The 16,199-nt window shown below is 40.4% G+C and overlaps 1 protein-coding gene across 1 annotated transcript in view; it reads right to left on the reverse strand.

Moving 5' to 3' along the window:
* itpr3 (inositol 1,4,5-trisphosphate receptor, type 3) overlaps positions 1-16,199 on the reverse strand; it is a 199,040-nt gene that overhangs the window by 133,146 nt on the left and 49,695 nt on the right. The window contains exons 12-14 of the mRNA XM_048240949.1: positions 14,066-14,165; positions 13,809-13,969; positions 13,541-13,682 (exon numbers count right to left, since the gene is read on the reverse strand). Of these exons, the coding sequence (XP_048096906.1) occupies positions 13,541-13,682; positions 13,809-13,969; positions 14,066-14,165 (403 nt within the window). The remainder of the gene's footprint in view (positions 1-13,540; positions 13,683-13,808; positions 13,970-14,065; positions 14,166-16,199) is intronic.

Consider the following 16,199-nt stretch of genomic DNA (forward strand, 5'->3'; position numbering starts at 1 on the left):
GAGTTGACACAAATTATTCACTTTGACGAATTTATGTAGTCTAGTCAATTACGTCGTCTCAGCCCTAGTTACTTTACTTTGAGCCATGCTCTTCCTTAACGTTACTTGAAACACCTTTGAAAATAGAGGATTGTTTGGGAATGAACGTTAGCTCAGATGCTTTTTGAGACTTTTTGTGGTCTTACTGTAATGCAACATTTTACAAAGTACTGACAGGGCCACCAAGGACTGTGAGCGAATCAACAGCAGAAAAAACTATTTAGCAAGCAGAAATGTCCCAGCCTGTTTAGGATGCTTCATAGACAGGTTATCTTTTAGGTAGGCTAGGCCTATATTTTCCATTAGAAAACCATCACGTTAGCAAACGCGTTGTGACTAACTCAGCTCCTGTAGGCTATATGGTCAGACAAGAAGATGACAGTCGAAAGATACAATAACAGTGCTGATATCAATTTGCTTGGTAACCGCATTTATGGTTTTCTACAAATAAGTATAAGTATAAGTATATATACTTTTTTGATCCCGTGAGGGAAATTTGGTCTGCATTTAACCCAATCGTGAATTAGTGAAACACAAACAGCACACAGTGAACACACAGTGAGGTGAAGCACACACTAATCCCAGCGCAGTGAGCTGTCTGCTACAATGGCGGCGCTCGGGGAGCAGTGAGGGGTTAGGTGCCTTGCTCAAGGGCACTTCAGCCGAGGCCCACTTATCGGGGCTCGAACCGGCAACCCTCCGGTTACAAGTCCAGAGTGCTAACCAGTGGGCCACGGTCAATAATCAAATTGGCCTCCATCACTCAACCAATGCTAACGGTAGGCCTTACATTATTTTACCAAGGTCGTAGGTATACAACTTGGATAAGATTAACGTACCTGCAGTTAAAACCAAGCATGTCCGATAAACATTCTCAGATTTATTTCGGCTTCAAGAAGAAATGGGACTTACATTTCATGTGAAAATCATCCTACCCTTATTAGACGTTCTCTGCGATAAACTACAGTGTTGTCCTGAAGCGTCTTTCCAACCCACTTTAGATTAACCTTTAGAACCCTAAGCTGTTTTTAGGGCATTTTCACTACCTTTATTCATAAGGATTTATTCTGGTCATTGTAAGTGCCACACACACATATTATATATTGTTTTTTTTCAGCAGAGTCTAGGCTATACAGATCTGAATTAAAATATAAAAAGCGTATTATAAAAATTCTTATATATCGACACGTATCTCACCACAGCAAGCTCATAGCTCTACATGCATTTCATGTGTGTGTAGGGCAGACTCTCCTGAATCGGGCAATATAATTGCCATGTTGGAGGGATACTCTGGGGCTGAGCAATTTACAGAAATATGTGGTGTGTGATTTACGGAAATAAATGCCATTTTTTATTTAGTGATGAAAAATGACCTTTCTGCGCTCCATATCTGTGACACGAACTGATCTGACCTGACTTGACCCGAGGTTGCATGTTAGCCTGCGTGCCTATGGTGTATGTACTCATAATGATTCTCAACTTTTTACTGCATTGCCATGAACAAAGTAAATGCAAAAAAGGTGTTTTTTTGTTGAACAAATTGGGATGCAATGTGAGCCTTGAATTGGATGCCATGCAGGAATTTTCTAGGATCTCAAAACCGGATTATAAACATGCTTTGCCATAGAGTAACACACGATAGCGTTGGATTATAAACATGCTTTGCCACAAGAACAGACAAAAATGTGGGGTGAGACCAGCTATATAAAGTTATTATTTTGCTGTAACTTCGTCTGTTTTATAACCATGAAGGATGTATCAAATGATAGCTCTGAGTCTCCTCTTTCATCTGACATGCATGGCATATCTATCCGATCACGGGTCCGCGAGTACTTCAAACGAGAGTAATGGGTGTGCAGCGTTGGTTTGTGTACATGACGTTATTATTTTGCAGTCACTTTGTCTGTTTTTATAAGCCAGAAGGATCGATAAACATGGTACCAATGGATAGCCCTGTGTCCCCTCTTCCATCTGATATGCGTGCCATATCTATGCGATCACGGGTTCGCGAGTAATTCAAACAAGAGTAATGGGTGCGCAGGTGAACGCAGAGAAGTATAGACTGTAAATATGATACAATTTCATTTAATTTCATTTATTTTAAATGTCGTACTTCATTGTACAGACAAGTGTGTAGTCTCTTTGGAAAGCCCCACTTCTGCTCTGTCATGCAATAACGATTTCATCTCGCTGCGATTAGTGTTAATTTTGTCACCTATTTTTAATTTAGTCTTAGTCTTAGTCTTGTGACGAAATGTCCTTTTTAGTCTTTGTCATATTTAGTCGTTCAAATATCATTTTTGTTAGTCAAGTTTTAGTTGACTAAAAGTCTCGTCATTTTAGTCTAGTTTTAGTCAAAAGAAAACTAAAAGTATCTTAGTCTTAGTCAGTTTTAGTCAACACATGTTAGTCTTTTTTTAATAACAAATTATTTCTGATTACCATTTGAGTCAAATAGTGTTTCACACATCTCAATTTTCCAACAATATTGTGTGTCCACAGGGCTACTCGTCTGTTATAATTACTCATTCTGATTTTTTGTCAGTCAGTATGTTTACATGCACAGGTAAGTCGAGCTACAGTTATAGCTCGGCTGGGATTTGACCATAGACAGTAAAAGATTTGACTGGACCACTGTCATATTCGTAGACCAGTGTTTCTCAAAGTGTGGTCCGGGGATCACTGGTGGTCCGCAAGGTATCCCAAGTAGTCCATGAAAGCAGACGTGGTAAAATATAATATAGATGAGTTGTTTGCAATATTGAACCAACTTGTATGTAAAAACAGTTCTGCAACTAAGATATGCCAGTTTAAATCATACAGTATGAATCCACACAATAAGCAAAGTACAAAGACAATAAGCAAGGTGGTTCAGTAGGCCTATTGTGTAGACTAATTATAGGCTACTGTTGAAGTAGGTCTAATCTTTTTTTTTTTTTTTAGATAGGGTTAGTTAAGTGGTCCTGAAACTGAAAAGGTTTGAGAAACACTGTCATAGGCCAAAGTATTAATGTTTTACTCCGCCGCTAGATGGCGATATGCTTAAACACAACACATTCCCCAAACAGACTCTCCGTCTTAGCCATAGCTAACTTGCTAGCTTAACTTTCCATATTAGCTTACTTGCTAGCAAACTTTGCATCATCAGTCTAACTAGTTAATTTCTGGGGATGTTAATTTGTATGAGAGAAGCTTCAACTTCTGGGTATGTAGCATTGTGGCATAAAGCTTAGGTAGTTAGCTTGCTAACTCTGGCAGAAATCTCCAGTGTTCTTGTTCCATGTAGTTTCGTGTTTGCAGCCACAGGGTTGCAGCAACAGCACGTGACTAGCCTACAGGAAAGCTGTGTATGAACTCATTCGAATATTTTGAAAACGTAACAGCTAGATATTCTGTCTTCTCATTTTGTAGACGAAAATGAAGAGAGATTTTATCTTAGTTTTTATTTCATGCAAAACATTTTAGTCTAGTCTTTTTTCGTCAACAATAATGCATCTTAAGATATTCTTAGTCAGTGTTTCAGGACATTACTGCCGTCTCGTCATCGTCTCGTCTTAGTCATGAAAAAAAAGGTTGTTGACGAACATATTTCCTCTCGTCTCGTCTGACGAAATTAACACTAGCTACGATGAACAGTTCCGGAGCAATGTAAAAGAGAAGAAAGGGTGTGTTTTTTGACGCACTTTGCGTCAATCGGGTTCTAAGGGTTAACTTCCAACAAAATAACGTCTCACTGCAATGATGTGCCATCTGGTGGACAAACGACTACGTAACGCCAATACTGGAAATGCTGCCAAATGATGATGAATATTTGGTTTTCCTTTAATCCTACTGAATTTGTAATTATGTATCAGCCGTTCTAATTGCCGATATACCGATAGTATGTGCGTGCCTGTGTGTGTGTGCGTATGTGTGTGCACCACCATCTACAGGCCAATGAGTGTACAGTCACTAAATGTACACATAACATTTTTTTAGACCCCCCCATGGATGAAATTCTACGAAACTTGGCATACCCCCAGAGAATGTCAGGTTAATCATACACAATCATACATCTTAACTGAAGAGAGGGGCGATTAAAGCAAAATTATATTGCATTTTCATTTTTTACCGGGGGGGTGCAAATCAGTGAGTGAGCAAATGAGTGATTATGGGCTAAGTTGATGTGGGCCCTTAACCCTTAAGAACGTAGGTTTTATTTAAACCAACGTACTCCACTGGGTGAGTTTTTTGGGCTGCGTCACTAGCGTTCTACACTGACATTCTATAGTCATTATTAGGTGGCCTACAATCTATGCAGTGTTAGCATGGCCTGATCTGTTTTATTTCATGTGAACATTGCAAAGTACCACACACACACATGCTTTCATCATGTGATCACTTGTTGCATGCATGCATTTTATTTTCATCTTATCTGTGGCCATGAGATTTGACTAAACACTGAATAACAATCATTTAATTTAAAAATGATTATGGCCCCCGGTGACCAAACAAAACTTTGACAATCCCTATATGACCGCTTCGCTAGCGGCGGTCATAATAATGTTTGGTAAAATATATTTGAAATATATTGATTGATATATTGATACAACCCCAATTCCAAAAAAGTTGGGATGTTATAAACAGAATGTAATCATCTGCAAATCTCGTAAAACCCATATATAGCTACAAAAAGGATATAGAAAACACATCAAATGCTGAAAATGACAAATTGGACTATGTCATGGAAAATATAAGCACATTTGGAATCTGATGCCAGCAACACATCTCAAAAAAGTTGGGACGGAGGCAACAAAAGGCCAGAAAAGTTGAGTAATAATAAAGACAACAAAAGTCAAGTCAAGTCAGTTTTATTTGTATAGCGCATTTAACATGCACAGAGTGCAACCCAAAGCGCCTCACATATAAGACATTGTCATTGACACATAGACTAACAAAGACGGAGCGGACGGAGCGGCGTAGTCGCCAGCGTACCTGTGACACCAAGACATAGAACTACATTTAAGAAATAACAAACGCAAAAAATGCCGGACGGAGCGGAGTAGTCGTCAGCGTACCCGTGACACCAAGACATACAAGACAGACAACAAACAAATTAATAAATAAAATCAATAAAAAATTAAAATAAAAATTAGTCCAATTTCCAACTGGCTGAAAATGTCCAAGGGCAATGATGACTCACGTGAAACTGCGCACAGCTGTGTCTCCATAACCGATGCAACGCCCACAAAGTTACACTCACTGGCAGTCTGGAGATAACGTTAACGTTAGGCCTTGTTAGTCTGGATATCACTGGAAGCATAACAGTCCGAAGTCTTGGGCGATCTTGTAGATCAGCAACTCGGTGGACTTTTTACAGCGACAGTTTGTTGGTCCGTAAAGAGTTCTTCAACGTTAGTCTGCTCAATCCAGACTCCAGGCTGTTGGCATGGCAGCTCACAGGTCAGAAACAGCTCGGCGGCCTCGGCAGATCCTTCACAGAGTAGCTCCAGCTGCTGTCTCGAGAAATTCCCTCGACCAGACAGTGAAGTGCAGCCCCGGCTCACAGATGGATGGGAATGTCAGAGGCCCAGAACAAAAGCGAACGTTAGCCATAGCAAGCTCCCAATGGACAAACGTTAACAACATCAGCCGACTTGAAAGCAGTAAAAAGGACTAAGAGAATAACACGAAAACTATAAAAACATAACGAAAATAAAGAGAGAAAACATTTAACTAGACAAATCAATACAAAAAATAAACATGACATTACATAAAATTACGAACATTACATAAAAACAAACAAAACATGATGCCAGACGGAGCGGCGTGTCTCGCCAGAGTCCCCGTAACCTAGCGTCACCGTAACCTAACCAAAAGGAGGAACATTTCACAATAATCCCAGTTGTGTCCCAGCATTCCCAGCATCATCATTTCATCATCTACAGTAGGGCAATTCTATGCAAAGGTCATCCTTACCATGGAAAAAAAGGTGTGCACAAACAAATAGAACTGTTGTTAAAATGTTCATTTAGGTCTATATTTTATTGTTTGTAACTGATCTGATTGAATTTGATGGAAAATTACATTTGTTTTAACATCATAAATATGGTGTGCAACTATACAGAGACAACATTTTTCACATGGCAACATTATACATATTTAAAAAGTAGATTAATGGACTCAAGGTCCCAACAAATTGTTATCATTTGACAAATTCCAGATTGACAGGGGAATGGTGTATGTTCAGCTTGCCTTAAGAGCACAGCTCCTTAAATTTGTAAGGCTCTTGTTTATAAGTCAGCAAGTTCCATGGCCATGTCACATCCATAACGCTTTATAGGAAAAGTTTATTCTACACAAACGATGTTGATACGACAATGTCAAGTTTCTGTGCAAAGCTGATTTATATCAATGTAAAGTGTGATGAACTTTCTTACTTTTAAAACCTTTAATGGTGAGTTATGGATGTGACGTTATGGATGTTACATAATGTAATTGTTACGGCCAGTAGGCCAGAGGTACTGGTTGGACCCCGAAGTAGGACAGAAGCAAAAATGGTAACGGTTAAACTGTGATTTAATGTTCAGTGGAAAACATGAACTGCTTCAAGTAAACAGCAGGCAATGGCAGAGCACAATTGAAAGTCCAAGAGTGAGCACAACACACAAGGTCCAGGGCAAACAATCCAAAAACAGTAATCCAAAATCGTGGTCAGAGATCAGTCCAAAGTTCAGTAACCAAGTTCAGTCCAAAAAGGTCAAAACGTAATTCCACCGGGAAAGAGCAGCAGTGCAGCAGTAACATCCAGATGACATAGCACGATAACTCCGCACTGTAGGATTCCAAAAGCCCAGCTTAAATACTGTGCCTGATTAAGTAATCAGACACAGGTGTGCTGAGCAGCAGACCAGGGAGACAGGAGATGCAGTAGGTCAGCAGCAAAACATGGCATGGAGTTGACCACCTGGGAATGGAGCACCTTAAAAGTGGCGCCAGCCAGGTAGGTACAGGAAAACCCGGCTCAGGATCTGGAAGGTCCTGGACGATTCGTGACAGTAATAATAGGCGAGTTCGACTTGCGGCAGATCTGTGCAGATCTGACTTGATGTGATGCGTGCTGGGTTGAACACAATGCATACTGGGATGGACGCAATGCTTACTGGTTAGAAATTCTGTCCGACTTCTGTCAGCCGGGGAGGGACTTACCACCGTGACACCATGTCACATGGCCTTAAAATATCGCGGGAGTCTTAGCTTGCAGACAGATCTTGCAGTTGCCTTCCACAAGCTGCACGAGCTGAAACACGCCCTCATGACGTCAGTTCAAAGACGTGATAGGGCCATTTGGGAGGAATGTCCTCATGATGATTATGACGGGAGGCTCATGCTGCTTCCTTATGTTGGAATATGTGAAAATAAACAGAAATCAAAGGGATACCTTCTTATACGTGATTTCTGCAACAATGGTAGGCTAGCCTACTGAAAACTTTGGATATTCTGTTATTTTCTGTAGCCTGTAGCCTGCCTGTCTGGGATGAGCTGCCCTCTGTTGTAGCTCCTCCCGGCTAGCCTCTGAAGATCACGTTTACGTAGTAAGCCAGACCAAGTCAGACTCAGCCGAAGTCGAACTCGCCTATTGATCTCAATGGTGCATTTTGCCCATATTCAGGGTGGAAAATAAAAAAGAAAGATTTGCATAAGACAAGTCAAATTGGTGTTTTTTTTTAAAAAAGGGATCAAGGAGAATAAAGTTAAAAATCTTTGCATATTCCCACAAGGTGTTTGGGTGCTCTGAAAATGAGAACCAAAATGATTTTTCAGACTTGATCAGAACTGATCAGACCCTGAAGGAATTTATTTTCTGTGTATTGTTTTTTGTGAGAGTGTTTCTACTTATCTCAGTAAGGAAAATAAATCAAGAGCCTATGTTGAGTACAAATATGTCTTCTGAAGGCCTAAACAGCCAAAAACTCCAATACAATTTTTATCAAATTTGAGGGACAGCTATGACCATGCAGGATCATCCAGACCAAACGTGACAATTTTGCTACATACTATTCCTATTTATGTACCAGCATGCAAAATTTGAGCCTCCTACATGGTTTACTTCTTGTGCTGTGGGCTTGTGAACTTTGACAACAAAAAGGCAGAACAAAATTGACACGCCCCTCCCCCTGTAAAACTGGCTGTATCTTATAAAAATGTATTAATCTTACATGAGACACATTTACAGTGTGTCTCCTGGGTAACATAGGTACACCTGGTATTTTTTTCAGAATTTTTTGAGACCTAAGTGCGTGGGCCCTGGTTGAATTGACGTGGAATGACCCTGTGGTTTTTTGGGTTCGTGTAATTCTTATCATATGGAAAAATTGGATTCAATTTTCTAAAATTGTGTTTTTTTGCAAACAAATGCATATTTAGGATTTTGGAGTTGTGTCCCAATTTTGAATTTGTGGATAGAAAAATGGATAATTGAAAAATCGGAATTAATGTTGTTTCTATCTGAGGCATGGTCTGAGCACTCGACTTAAATTAAAGCTAAATTGACTGTCGTTGGCGGAGTCAAACCCTTCACCACGCTTGCTTTACTTAGCCATGTACAAAAAACACTGTTTGGGGAGTCTGTTCGGGTTTGGCTATGGTTTCTCCTGTAAATGCACATTTGATTGGACAGAAATTATGTAATTATGTGAATACAGAACATGATAGCCATGGTGATTTACTGTGGTAGCCTGGAAATCTAGATGCACCCTAGCGGCAGCAAATGTAATTTGCAGCAACTCTCCGTTGGCTTGCGAGCTGGAAAAATTTAACTTCAACCAGGCCAATCACATCTTGTATAGAGTCGGTGGGCGGGCTCGGCAGAGTTGTGACGGTTCTGTATGAATTCCCTGCTACTTGAAAACAAAGAAGATAGATGCTGCTACAGGCGAACAGCAAAATTTGTAAACATTTGATTAACTAGCCAACTATCTCCGCTGGTGGGAAAACGCATGGGACTTGTGAGTTGTAGCGCTATCCTATTGCGTGCAGAGGGATCTGAAAAGCAGCCGTTTATCTCGCCCATCGGATTGAGCACTGCCAATGGTGAGTTCCCAGACCCTACATCTTGATGTGGGTCTGGGTCGTCAGGCTATTACTGTGGCGCATAAAATTAAAAAGCTAAACAAGCTAGTCTACCTTAGAGTTGTCTGACTGTAGAAAGTTCGACAGTAGGGAGATATGCATGGCCAGAGCAAATGACCACTTGCTATGCGAGGGAAAAGCGGGATTTATCAAGCTCAACACTGCTCAGATCATATAGCCTAGGCCTACTATGCCACCGGAGCATCTAATAGTATAGTCTACAAAAATATTTGAACACATGTGCAGACAATTGAACAAATTCCTATAGTTCATAGCCTATCGCTGAATTCGTACAGTCGTACATTGTTGTATTTTTAAGGGACACTTCACCGATTTGCATTAAACTTTGTATCAGTAGAAACCCAGTAGTATTTTCGAATGACTGTGCTTCCCTCCTTCATGACCCCCTGAGACGAGAGATATCTGATGACGGCATTTTGCGTCATCAGAGGATTTTTTGGGCAGAGGCTGGAGACTACCTCTCTAGTTCTGCATGTTCTCAACCCGCCCATAATGGCTATGGGGGTGTGACCTCACTCCCAGAATTTAGAAAAAGTGTCCGCCTTCTTTCTTTTAAGCTAAGAGGCTAGGCTCTTGCTCTACGGAGAAAGCTGATAAGTAATCAGGATGGCGGATGGTAATTTTGAAACTGATATGGCAAATGGGGATTCTGAAGATCTGGTGTGCAAATCCGATGCTTGTGACTACCTGTACAAGGCGCAATATAGCGATGAACAGTTGATTGAGGAACAGGAGGCCTGCAGCAAGACCTGCCTGTCAGTTAGTAGGAAGAGCTCGGGACGGCTCAAGCTGGAGCAGACTGGTGGTATCAATCCTCTCGTGAAATCGGCTGAGGAGATGGCAGTATGTAGAGCACCATACCTTTGCGCCACACATGGACAGGGGGGTCCTGGATACATATTTCAGGAGGATCCAGAAGGCAAGAGACTGGGGAAAGGCAATGGTCTTGGCTTGCCTGCCTGTGTTCGGAATATTAGCCGATTCAGGATTCAGGTATCCTAACGTTACTGCAGCTATCAAGAAACAGTTGATGCTCAGGATGAGCTATAGCCTAGGCCTAATACTGTAAGTTAGACATTGTTTGTATTAGGGCTGAAACGATTCATCGAGTTACTCGAATAACTCGATTACAAAAATTACTTGAGGCAAAAACTCTGCCTCGAAGCCTCGTTAAATTCCTATGACGCGCACTATACGCGCAGGGATCTGATTGTTCCACAAGGACCGTTGTTCAGGAAGCAAACCACTAGCGCGTGAATCGTGATACATTCTGAATTTAGTTGGCGCGATGGTGGAGTCAAGATGTCCATAAATGCCAGAGAATGTCTAAAGTTTTCAAGTAAAGTTTTGGGATCATTACATACTCAAAAAGGAAAAGAACAAGCATCTGAACCGAAAACATCCAGTCCATGCTGTTTCACCAAGCGTCAATAAAGTATCTATCAATCTATCTAGCCTATCTATCTATCTACATAGCCTATAGCCTACATTGATGTTGGCTGATTTTAATCACGTACTGTATTTGTAGCGATGTTGTGATATAATGTTTAGCTTTGATGTTTTTAAGTAGTAAACTTATTCACGTTCAACTGCAAGAGAGTACAGTATGCCTAAAAAAGAACCCCTTCACATATACACACATGCATGCACCCTCATCTTCCTTCACGCACCGCACGTGTGCACACACACACACACACACACACACAGGTTGCTAGGTTACCATAGCAAATAGGCTCACCCCAGAAATTATTTTTTAGTAGCCTAATGGTAAAATTATTTGTTAGTAGCCTAATGGTAAATGCTGCAGGTGTAGAAATATATACATACATATTTACTTTGATGTCAGGTCTAGATTACAGCATGAAACTTGTTGTGCATATTAATAAAATAAATTGATTTCCCTCTTCTTCTCCCTCCAAGCACTTCACAACATGGACAGCTTTGTTCGCCCAGCTCAGTCATGCACATGAGGCTGCAATTTTACAGAGAGCATTTTGAACATTATTCAATTGTTGGCACTGGCACTTAACACTAAATGGATAAATTGCAATAAATGGGCTTAGTTTTGGAGCCAAATGTTGGAGTTAGAATAAATACCTCTGTGCCAATTGGTTGATCATTTTACAGCCACATCATTTTCGTTATGTATTATTTGTTTTGGTTGTTTAAAAATGCAAAACAAAATGATCCGATTAATCGATAAAGTGCTAGATTAATCGATTACAAAAAGAATCGATAGCTGCAGCCCTAGTTCGTATATTTCTTTTTAATTGAAATTTCTATTTAATTTAATTCATGTTGGATGTGGTTTATTTTCTTATCATTAGTGTTCCTCCATTAAAGTAGGCTAGCCTATTAGAGAAATAGTGATTCCAATTGGGGAAAAAAGGTTAACGACATAATGTTTAATTCCTCCCTCATGGTCCGGATGAATGGCATAGGGTACAAAATAAACACAGGATACAGTTTAAGCTAAACATGCATAGTTTAACCTATGTAAACATCCAACAACTTTGCTATTTTACAACATCCTAAATTGGGGCAGTGTTCGCAAAAAGAGCTTTTTTTAGCTTTGAATTGCGCTAATCAGTTTTCTATCGCTCATCAAGTCAATCATATATCACTGTATGGGGAGTGGGTAGGCTACCCTATATAGCCCTACTTTGCAGGCGTCTGTGCTGGGGTCTCTCATGAGAAGGGGAAGGAGGAGGGACTCGGTAGAGCCCTGTGCGGGACTGTTTTCTTCATCCTGCTCCCAACCCTTGCCGCCAAATTTCTGCCCATTACCGCCCGCACCCGTGTAACGTCCCGGCTCAAGGACGAGACAAAAACAAGGGCACACGCCACACCACAGAGAAGATTAACAATCATTTATTTAGAGCGTTTCACATAACAAACCCAAATAATTAGAAAAACCCTGAATATGTCAGTAAAGTCAGTGGTGTAGGCAAATGTATGGATGCACTGAGTAAATGTAGTGGTGCTAAATAAATTAAAGAAAAGAAATACCAAAACCTAACAAAACCAAGACTCAGGTTTGCTGCTGCCACCAATAACCCTACGCCCACTCTCTAACCCACAATGCATCAGGGTGCCTTTTAAAGACACCCTGGACACCAGGTGTCCAAACAATTAATCAATTAGAGGTGGAGACGAGCAGGCCAAGCTGACGAGGACACCATGTACTCGTCACACCCGCAACGTGTGTGTTATACTCCCACCTGCTTCTGTAATGTGTATGTCAACTCCTGCTCGCAAATCTCTTAGAATGTATGCCCACACAGTAATAGAGATGCATTGATTTTGTGTTTTCTCCCGTCCCGCAGGAGAATAAACATCATTGTATAGGCTATTCATGCGGTTGTTTGCTTCATTTCCCTGGTCTGCATGTCTTTTGACACACTGGTCATTTACTGACTGCATCTCCATCCTGTCGCTAGGCTACATCCCGATCCCGCTGTGTTTTTTTAAGCCACCCGTACCCACCTGCAGCAAAGTTCAAACTGCCCACTCCCGCAAGATTTGCGATCTCAATCCCAATGCAGCCCTCTAGAACTCGGCCTTCGCCAGCCTATCCGGCCCTGCCCCTCTCAGGCACAAATAGAGACATTGTTTCCGATTTTTCAAATATCCATTTCTGTATCCAATGTTACATGAATAAAAAATCAAATTCCAAAATCCTAACTATGCATCTATTTGACAACCAAAAAAAAAAAAAATAAACACGATTTTATAACATTGAATCCAATTTTCCAATTTTTCATTTTCAACAGAAAATTCAACTGATAAGGGTTACACAGACCCTGATAAGGGTTACACTTTTGGACCTAAGATGGCACTGCAAAAACCAGACCTTAAAACCAGACCTTTTTCTGTAGAGAAAATCATTGTATGATCTCAGGAAAACCATTCTGTTAACCACTGTCTATGAGCACAGTTTAATGTTCTATTCCAAAATTCCAAATTTAGGGGTTTGTCCAGTCCACATTGGGGGTGGTTTTGTTATCAAACGTCGGGCGCCTGTCGCTAAAAGGCAGTTCTTATGTTTCTTGATCAGTCATGGGTGTATTTTGGGCGTAACATCCTTTAAACCAATGAGAGTGACAACTGTCATTTCCTTTAACAGCAAGCAGCGTGACTTCAAACAGCGCATCGGTATTTTGATGGTCACTGGCGCATTTGAAGGAATCTGCTTGCATATCTTTGCATCAGATGCTGTTTTCAGTGTGTCTATGTATACTGTATCTGTCCCTATCAATTATTAATTTTAATAATAATACTAATGAGTGTATATTATACTTAAATAAATACAGTTACTATTTTAATGACCGGTTAAAACACACTTAATCTCCTGACATGAGTAGAATACCTGTTTAAGTATGTTTTGTTCCCTCATGAGCTTCTGTCGTTCCCGATTTGGTTTTGACATCACCACTTCAAGCACAGGTTGGCCATTATTTGCTTGGTCCACCACAAAGAACACCAAGTCTTCCAGAAGTTTAATGGCAAATCTGTAAGATCCCAAATACAGTATCCACATTACTGAGAAATAAAGTAAAAAGCATTGGATCTAAATGCAATCACCCTAGAAGCTTCCACATTTCACATATATGTGATTGACAGCCACATAGATGTACCTCCTGTCATTCTGACTGATAAAACCCGCACTGAAGTGATCCACCATGGTGCTTAACATGACACTAGCATCATTGGCAAAGTCCAAGTCCCGGATCTCCATCACTGGCACAGACACGATAGCAAAGGCCTCTTTATCTTCTTTTGTAGGGCAAGTTCCGAGCTGTTGTCAGAAAAAGAATACATAAACTATACACATAAAACTACACAGTTACTAAGGTATCACCTTAAGGAAAAGAAGGTCTTTTCAAAAACACACCATCAGCCGAATGGGTCTCTCCTCGTCGATGTCTATGGGTGCATTGGTGCTTTGTATCCATGTATTTGTACATAGATGGCGAAACCTCACATATGAGTTTCTGTAAACACAATTGTAAGAAGGACTAGTTTAATTATAACTTTCTAAACCTCTGGGGATTTCTGACACTAATGATGGCATGCTCTAATATTTTTGAAAATGTAAGCAACTTTAAATAGTGGTTAACCCTATGAGGCTGTGGTTAACCCTATGAGGCTGACAGAGGCTAATTGTGTCCAAATTCACCCATTCTTCTGTGTTGAATTGCTCACATACTGTAGTACTCATCACACAGCTATCACACGCATATCACATGAAATAAGTTTTCCAAGGATATTAGCGGAAAGTTGCTGAGATAGGGCTAAACGGTTCACAAGAAAATAACATTGAATTTACATTAAATTGAAACATATTTACATTCTGCACACAGGTCTGCACACCCATTACTCTTAGTGGAATATATCACAAACTCTTCACTCAACGCATGGCAAACCATACATCAAAATAAACAGCAAATCTTACCAAATATAAGAATATAAGCCATTCCTCTGTATAATAAGTCACTCCTGAGTAATCCAGGAAAATGCAGCACATTTCTACATGGTCTCCAAACTTGGGCTGAAATTCTAATGTAGTAACACCCAAATATATTGAACTTCCTTTCCGTATCAAATAATCAAAAGTCTCTCAATCAAAAAACACTTCTCCTCTATGATCTAAGGGCGATTTTCTGTAAGTGTTTAGGATTTTTACATTTATTGCTGCCGTAGCATAGGCTACGTAACGTGAGTGAATGAACTAATTCTTTGCCCAATTGAATTGTTAAACATGTCATTTTCTGGAGTCATATAAGACAAAGGTTTCCATTTGTCAAACGATATCCGTATCATCTGTCTCCTATTAATGTTGTCAAATGGGGTCATTTGAATGTTGGTTGTGAAAAAGCTTGCTGTAGTGAAATGGTAACATATGAAGTGGCAAAATTTAACGGTGCCATGACTCTTTTATTCATGACTCTCCATGACTCTTTTGACTCTCCTATTTTAAACCATCAAAACGGCCTAAAGTCATATTTTTTTTTTTATGAAACTGGTATATGTCAAATATTTAAAAATAAATCCGAAAACATATTGTAATGAGTTTGGGTGTTAGTGTTATTTTTTGTTTTCTTCATGTAGTTTAGCTACATTTTAAGTATGAAATATAATTTATGCCCATCGGAATATTGAAATATTGATAAGTTTGAGGACATTGTAGCCCAAAACTCCTTCAGCTCATCATTAGTCTCCATTCATTTATGTGCTTGTGTTGCCCCTACCAATATGGCGGCTGCGTTGACATATTCCTTCTAATAGAACTCAATGGACAATGTGGCATCTATGTATATATCTATGGTGGTGCAATGCTGGTTGCTAAGGCAATCATGTTTGCTGCTATGGTGGTTGCTAGGTTGACATGGTTTAATAGATGTTGATAGACAGATAATGTAATGAATGTTGATAGACAAATTACAAATTGTTGAAAACAGCTGGATGTGAATATCTTTGCTTTCTAATTTTCCCTTATATACCTAAAACATCTTGGGGGCTGATCTGGCCCCCTGGCCCCCGGGCCTTATGTTTGACACCCCTGAACCATATAGACAGATGTGCAGTGTGGTTCCAGTACCATTGTAGTGCAGAAACAGTAACATTACAATAGTATTAATATTAAGTGTACGGTATGTGCAGGATGAAAAGCAGTAGAATGGCTATGTACAGTATAAGTGTAATTACAGTATGTACATTTGTAAATAAATAGACACTATGGGTGGGATAGGGTAGTGCAGTTGGTTGTGGACACCTCAACAGGCACAGGCAAGGAGGCATCAGGCGGGGGCGGGGCAGGGGGTGATGGGGGATAGTTTGTTGGATGTCACCGGGATGCAGAGCTAGAGTTGGGGTGAGAACAGTCTTTGATGATGCACGCCTTACGCAAGCATCACTTGCCCTGGGTGGCCTTGATGGAGGGGAGTGAGAAACCGGTGATGCGTTGGGCAGTTTTCACCACCCTCTGCAGTGCTTTCCGGTCGTGGGCAGAGCAGTTGCCATACCAA

This window comes from Alosa alosa, chromosome 4 (genome assembly GCF_017589495.1).
Source record: "Alosa alosa isolate M-15738 ecotype Scorff River chromosome 4, AALO_Geno_1.1, whole genome shotgun sequence".
Lineage (NCBI taxonomy): Eukaryota > Metazoa > Chordata > Actinopteri > Clupeiformes > Clupeidae > Alosa > Alosa alosa.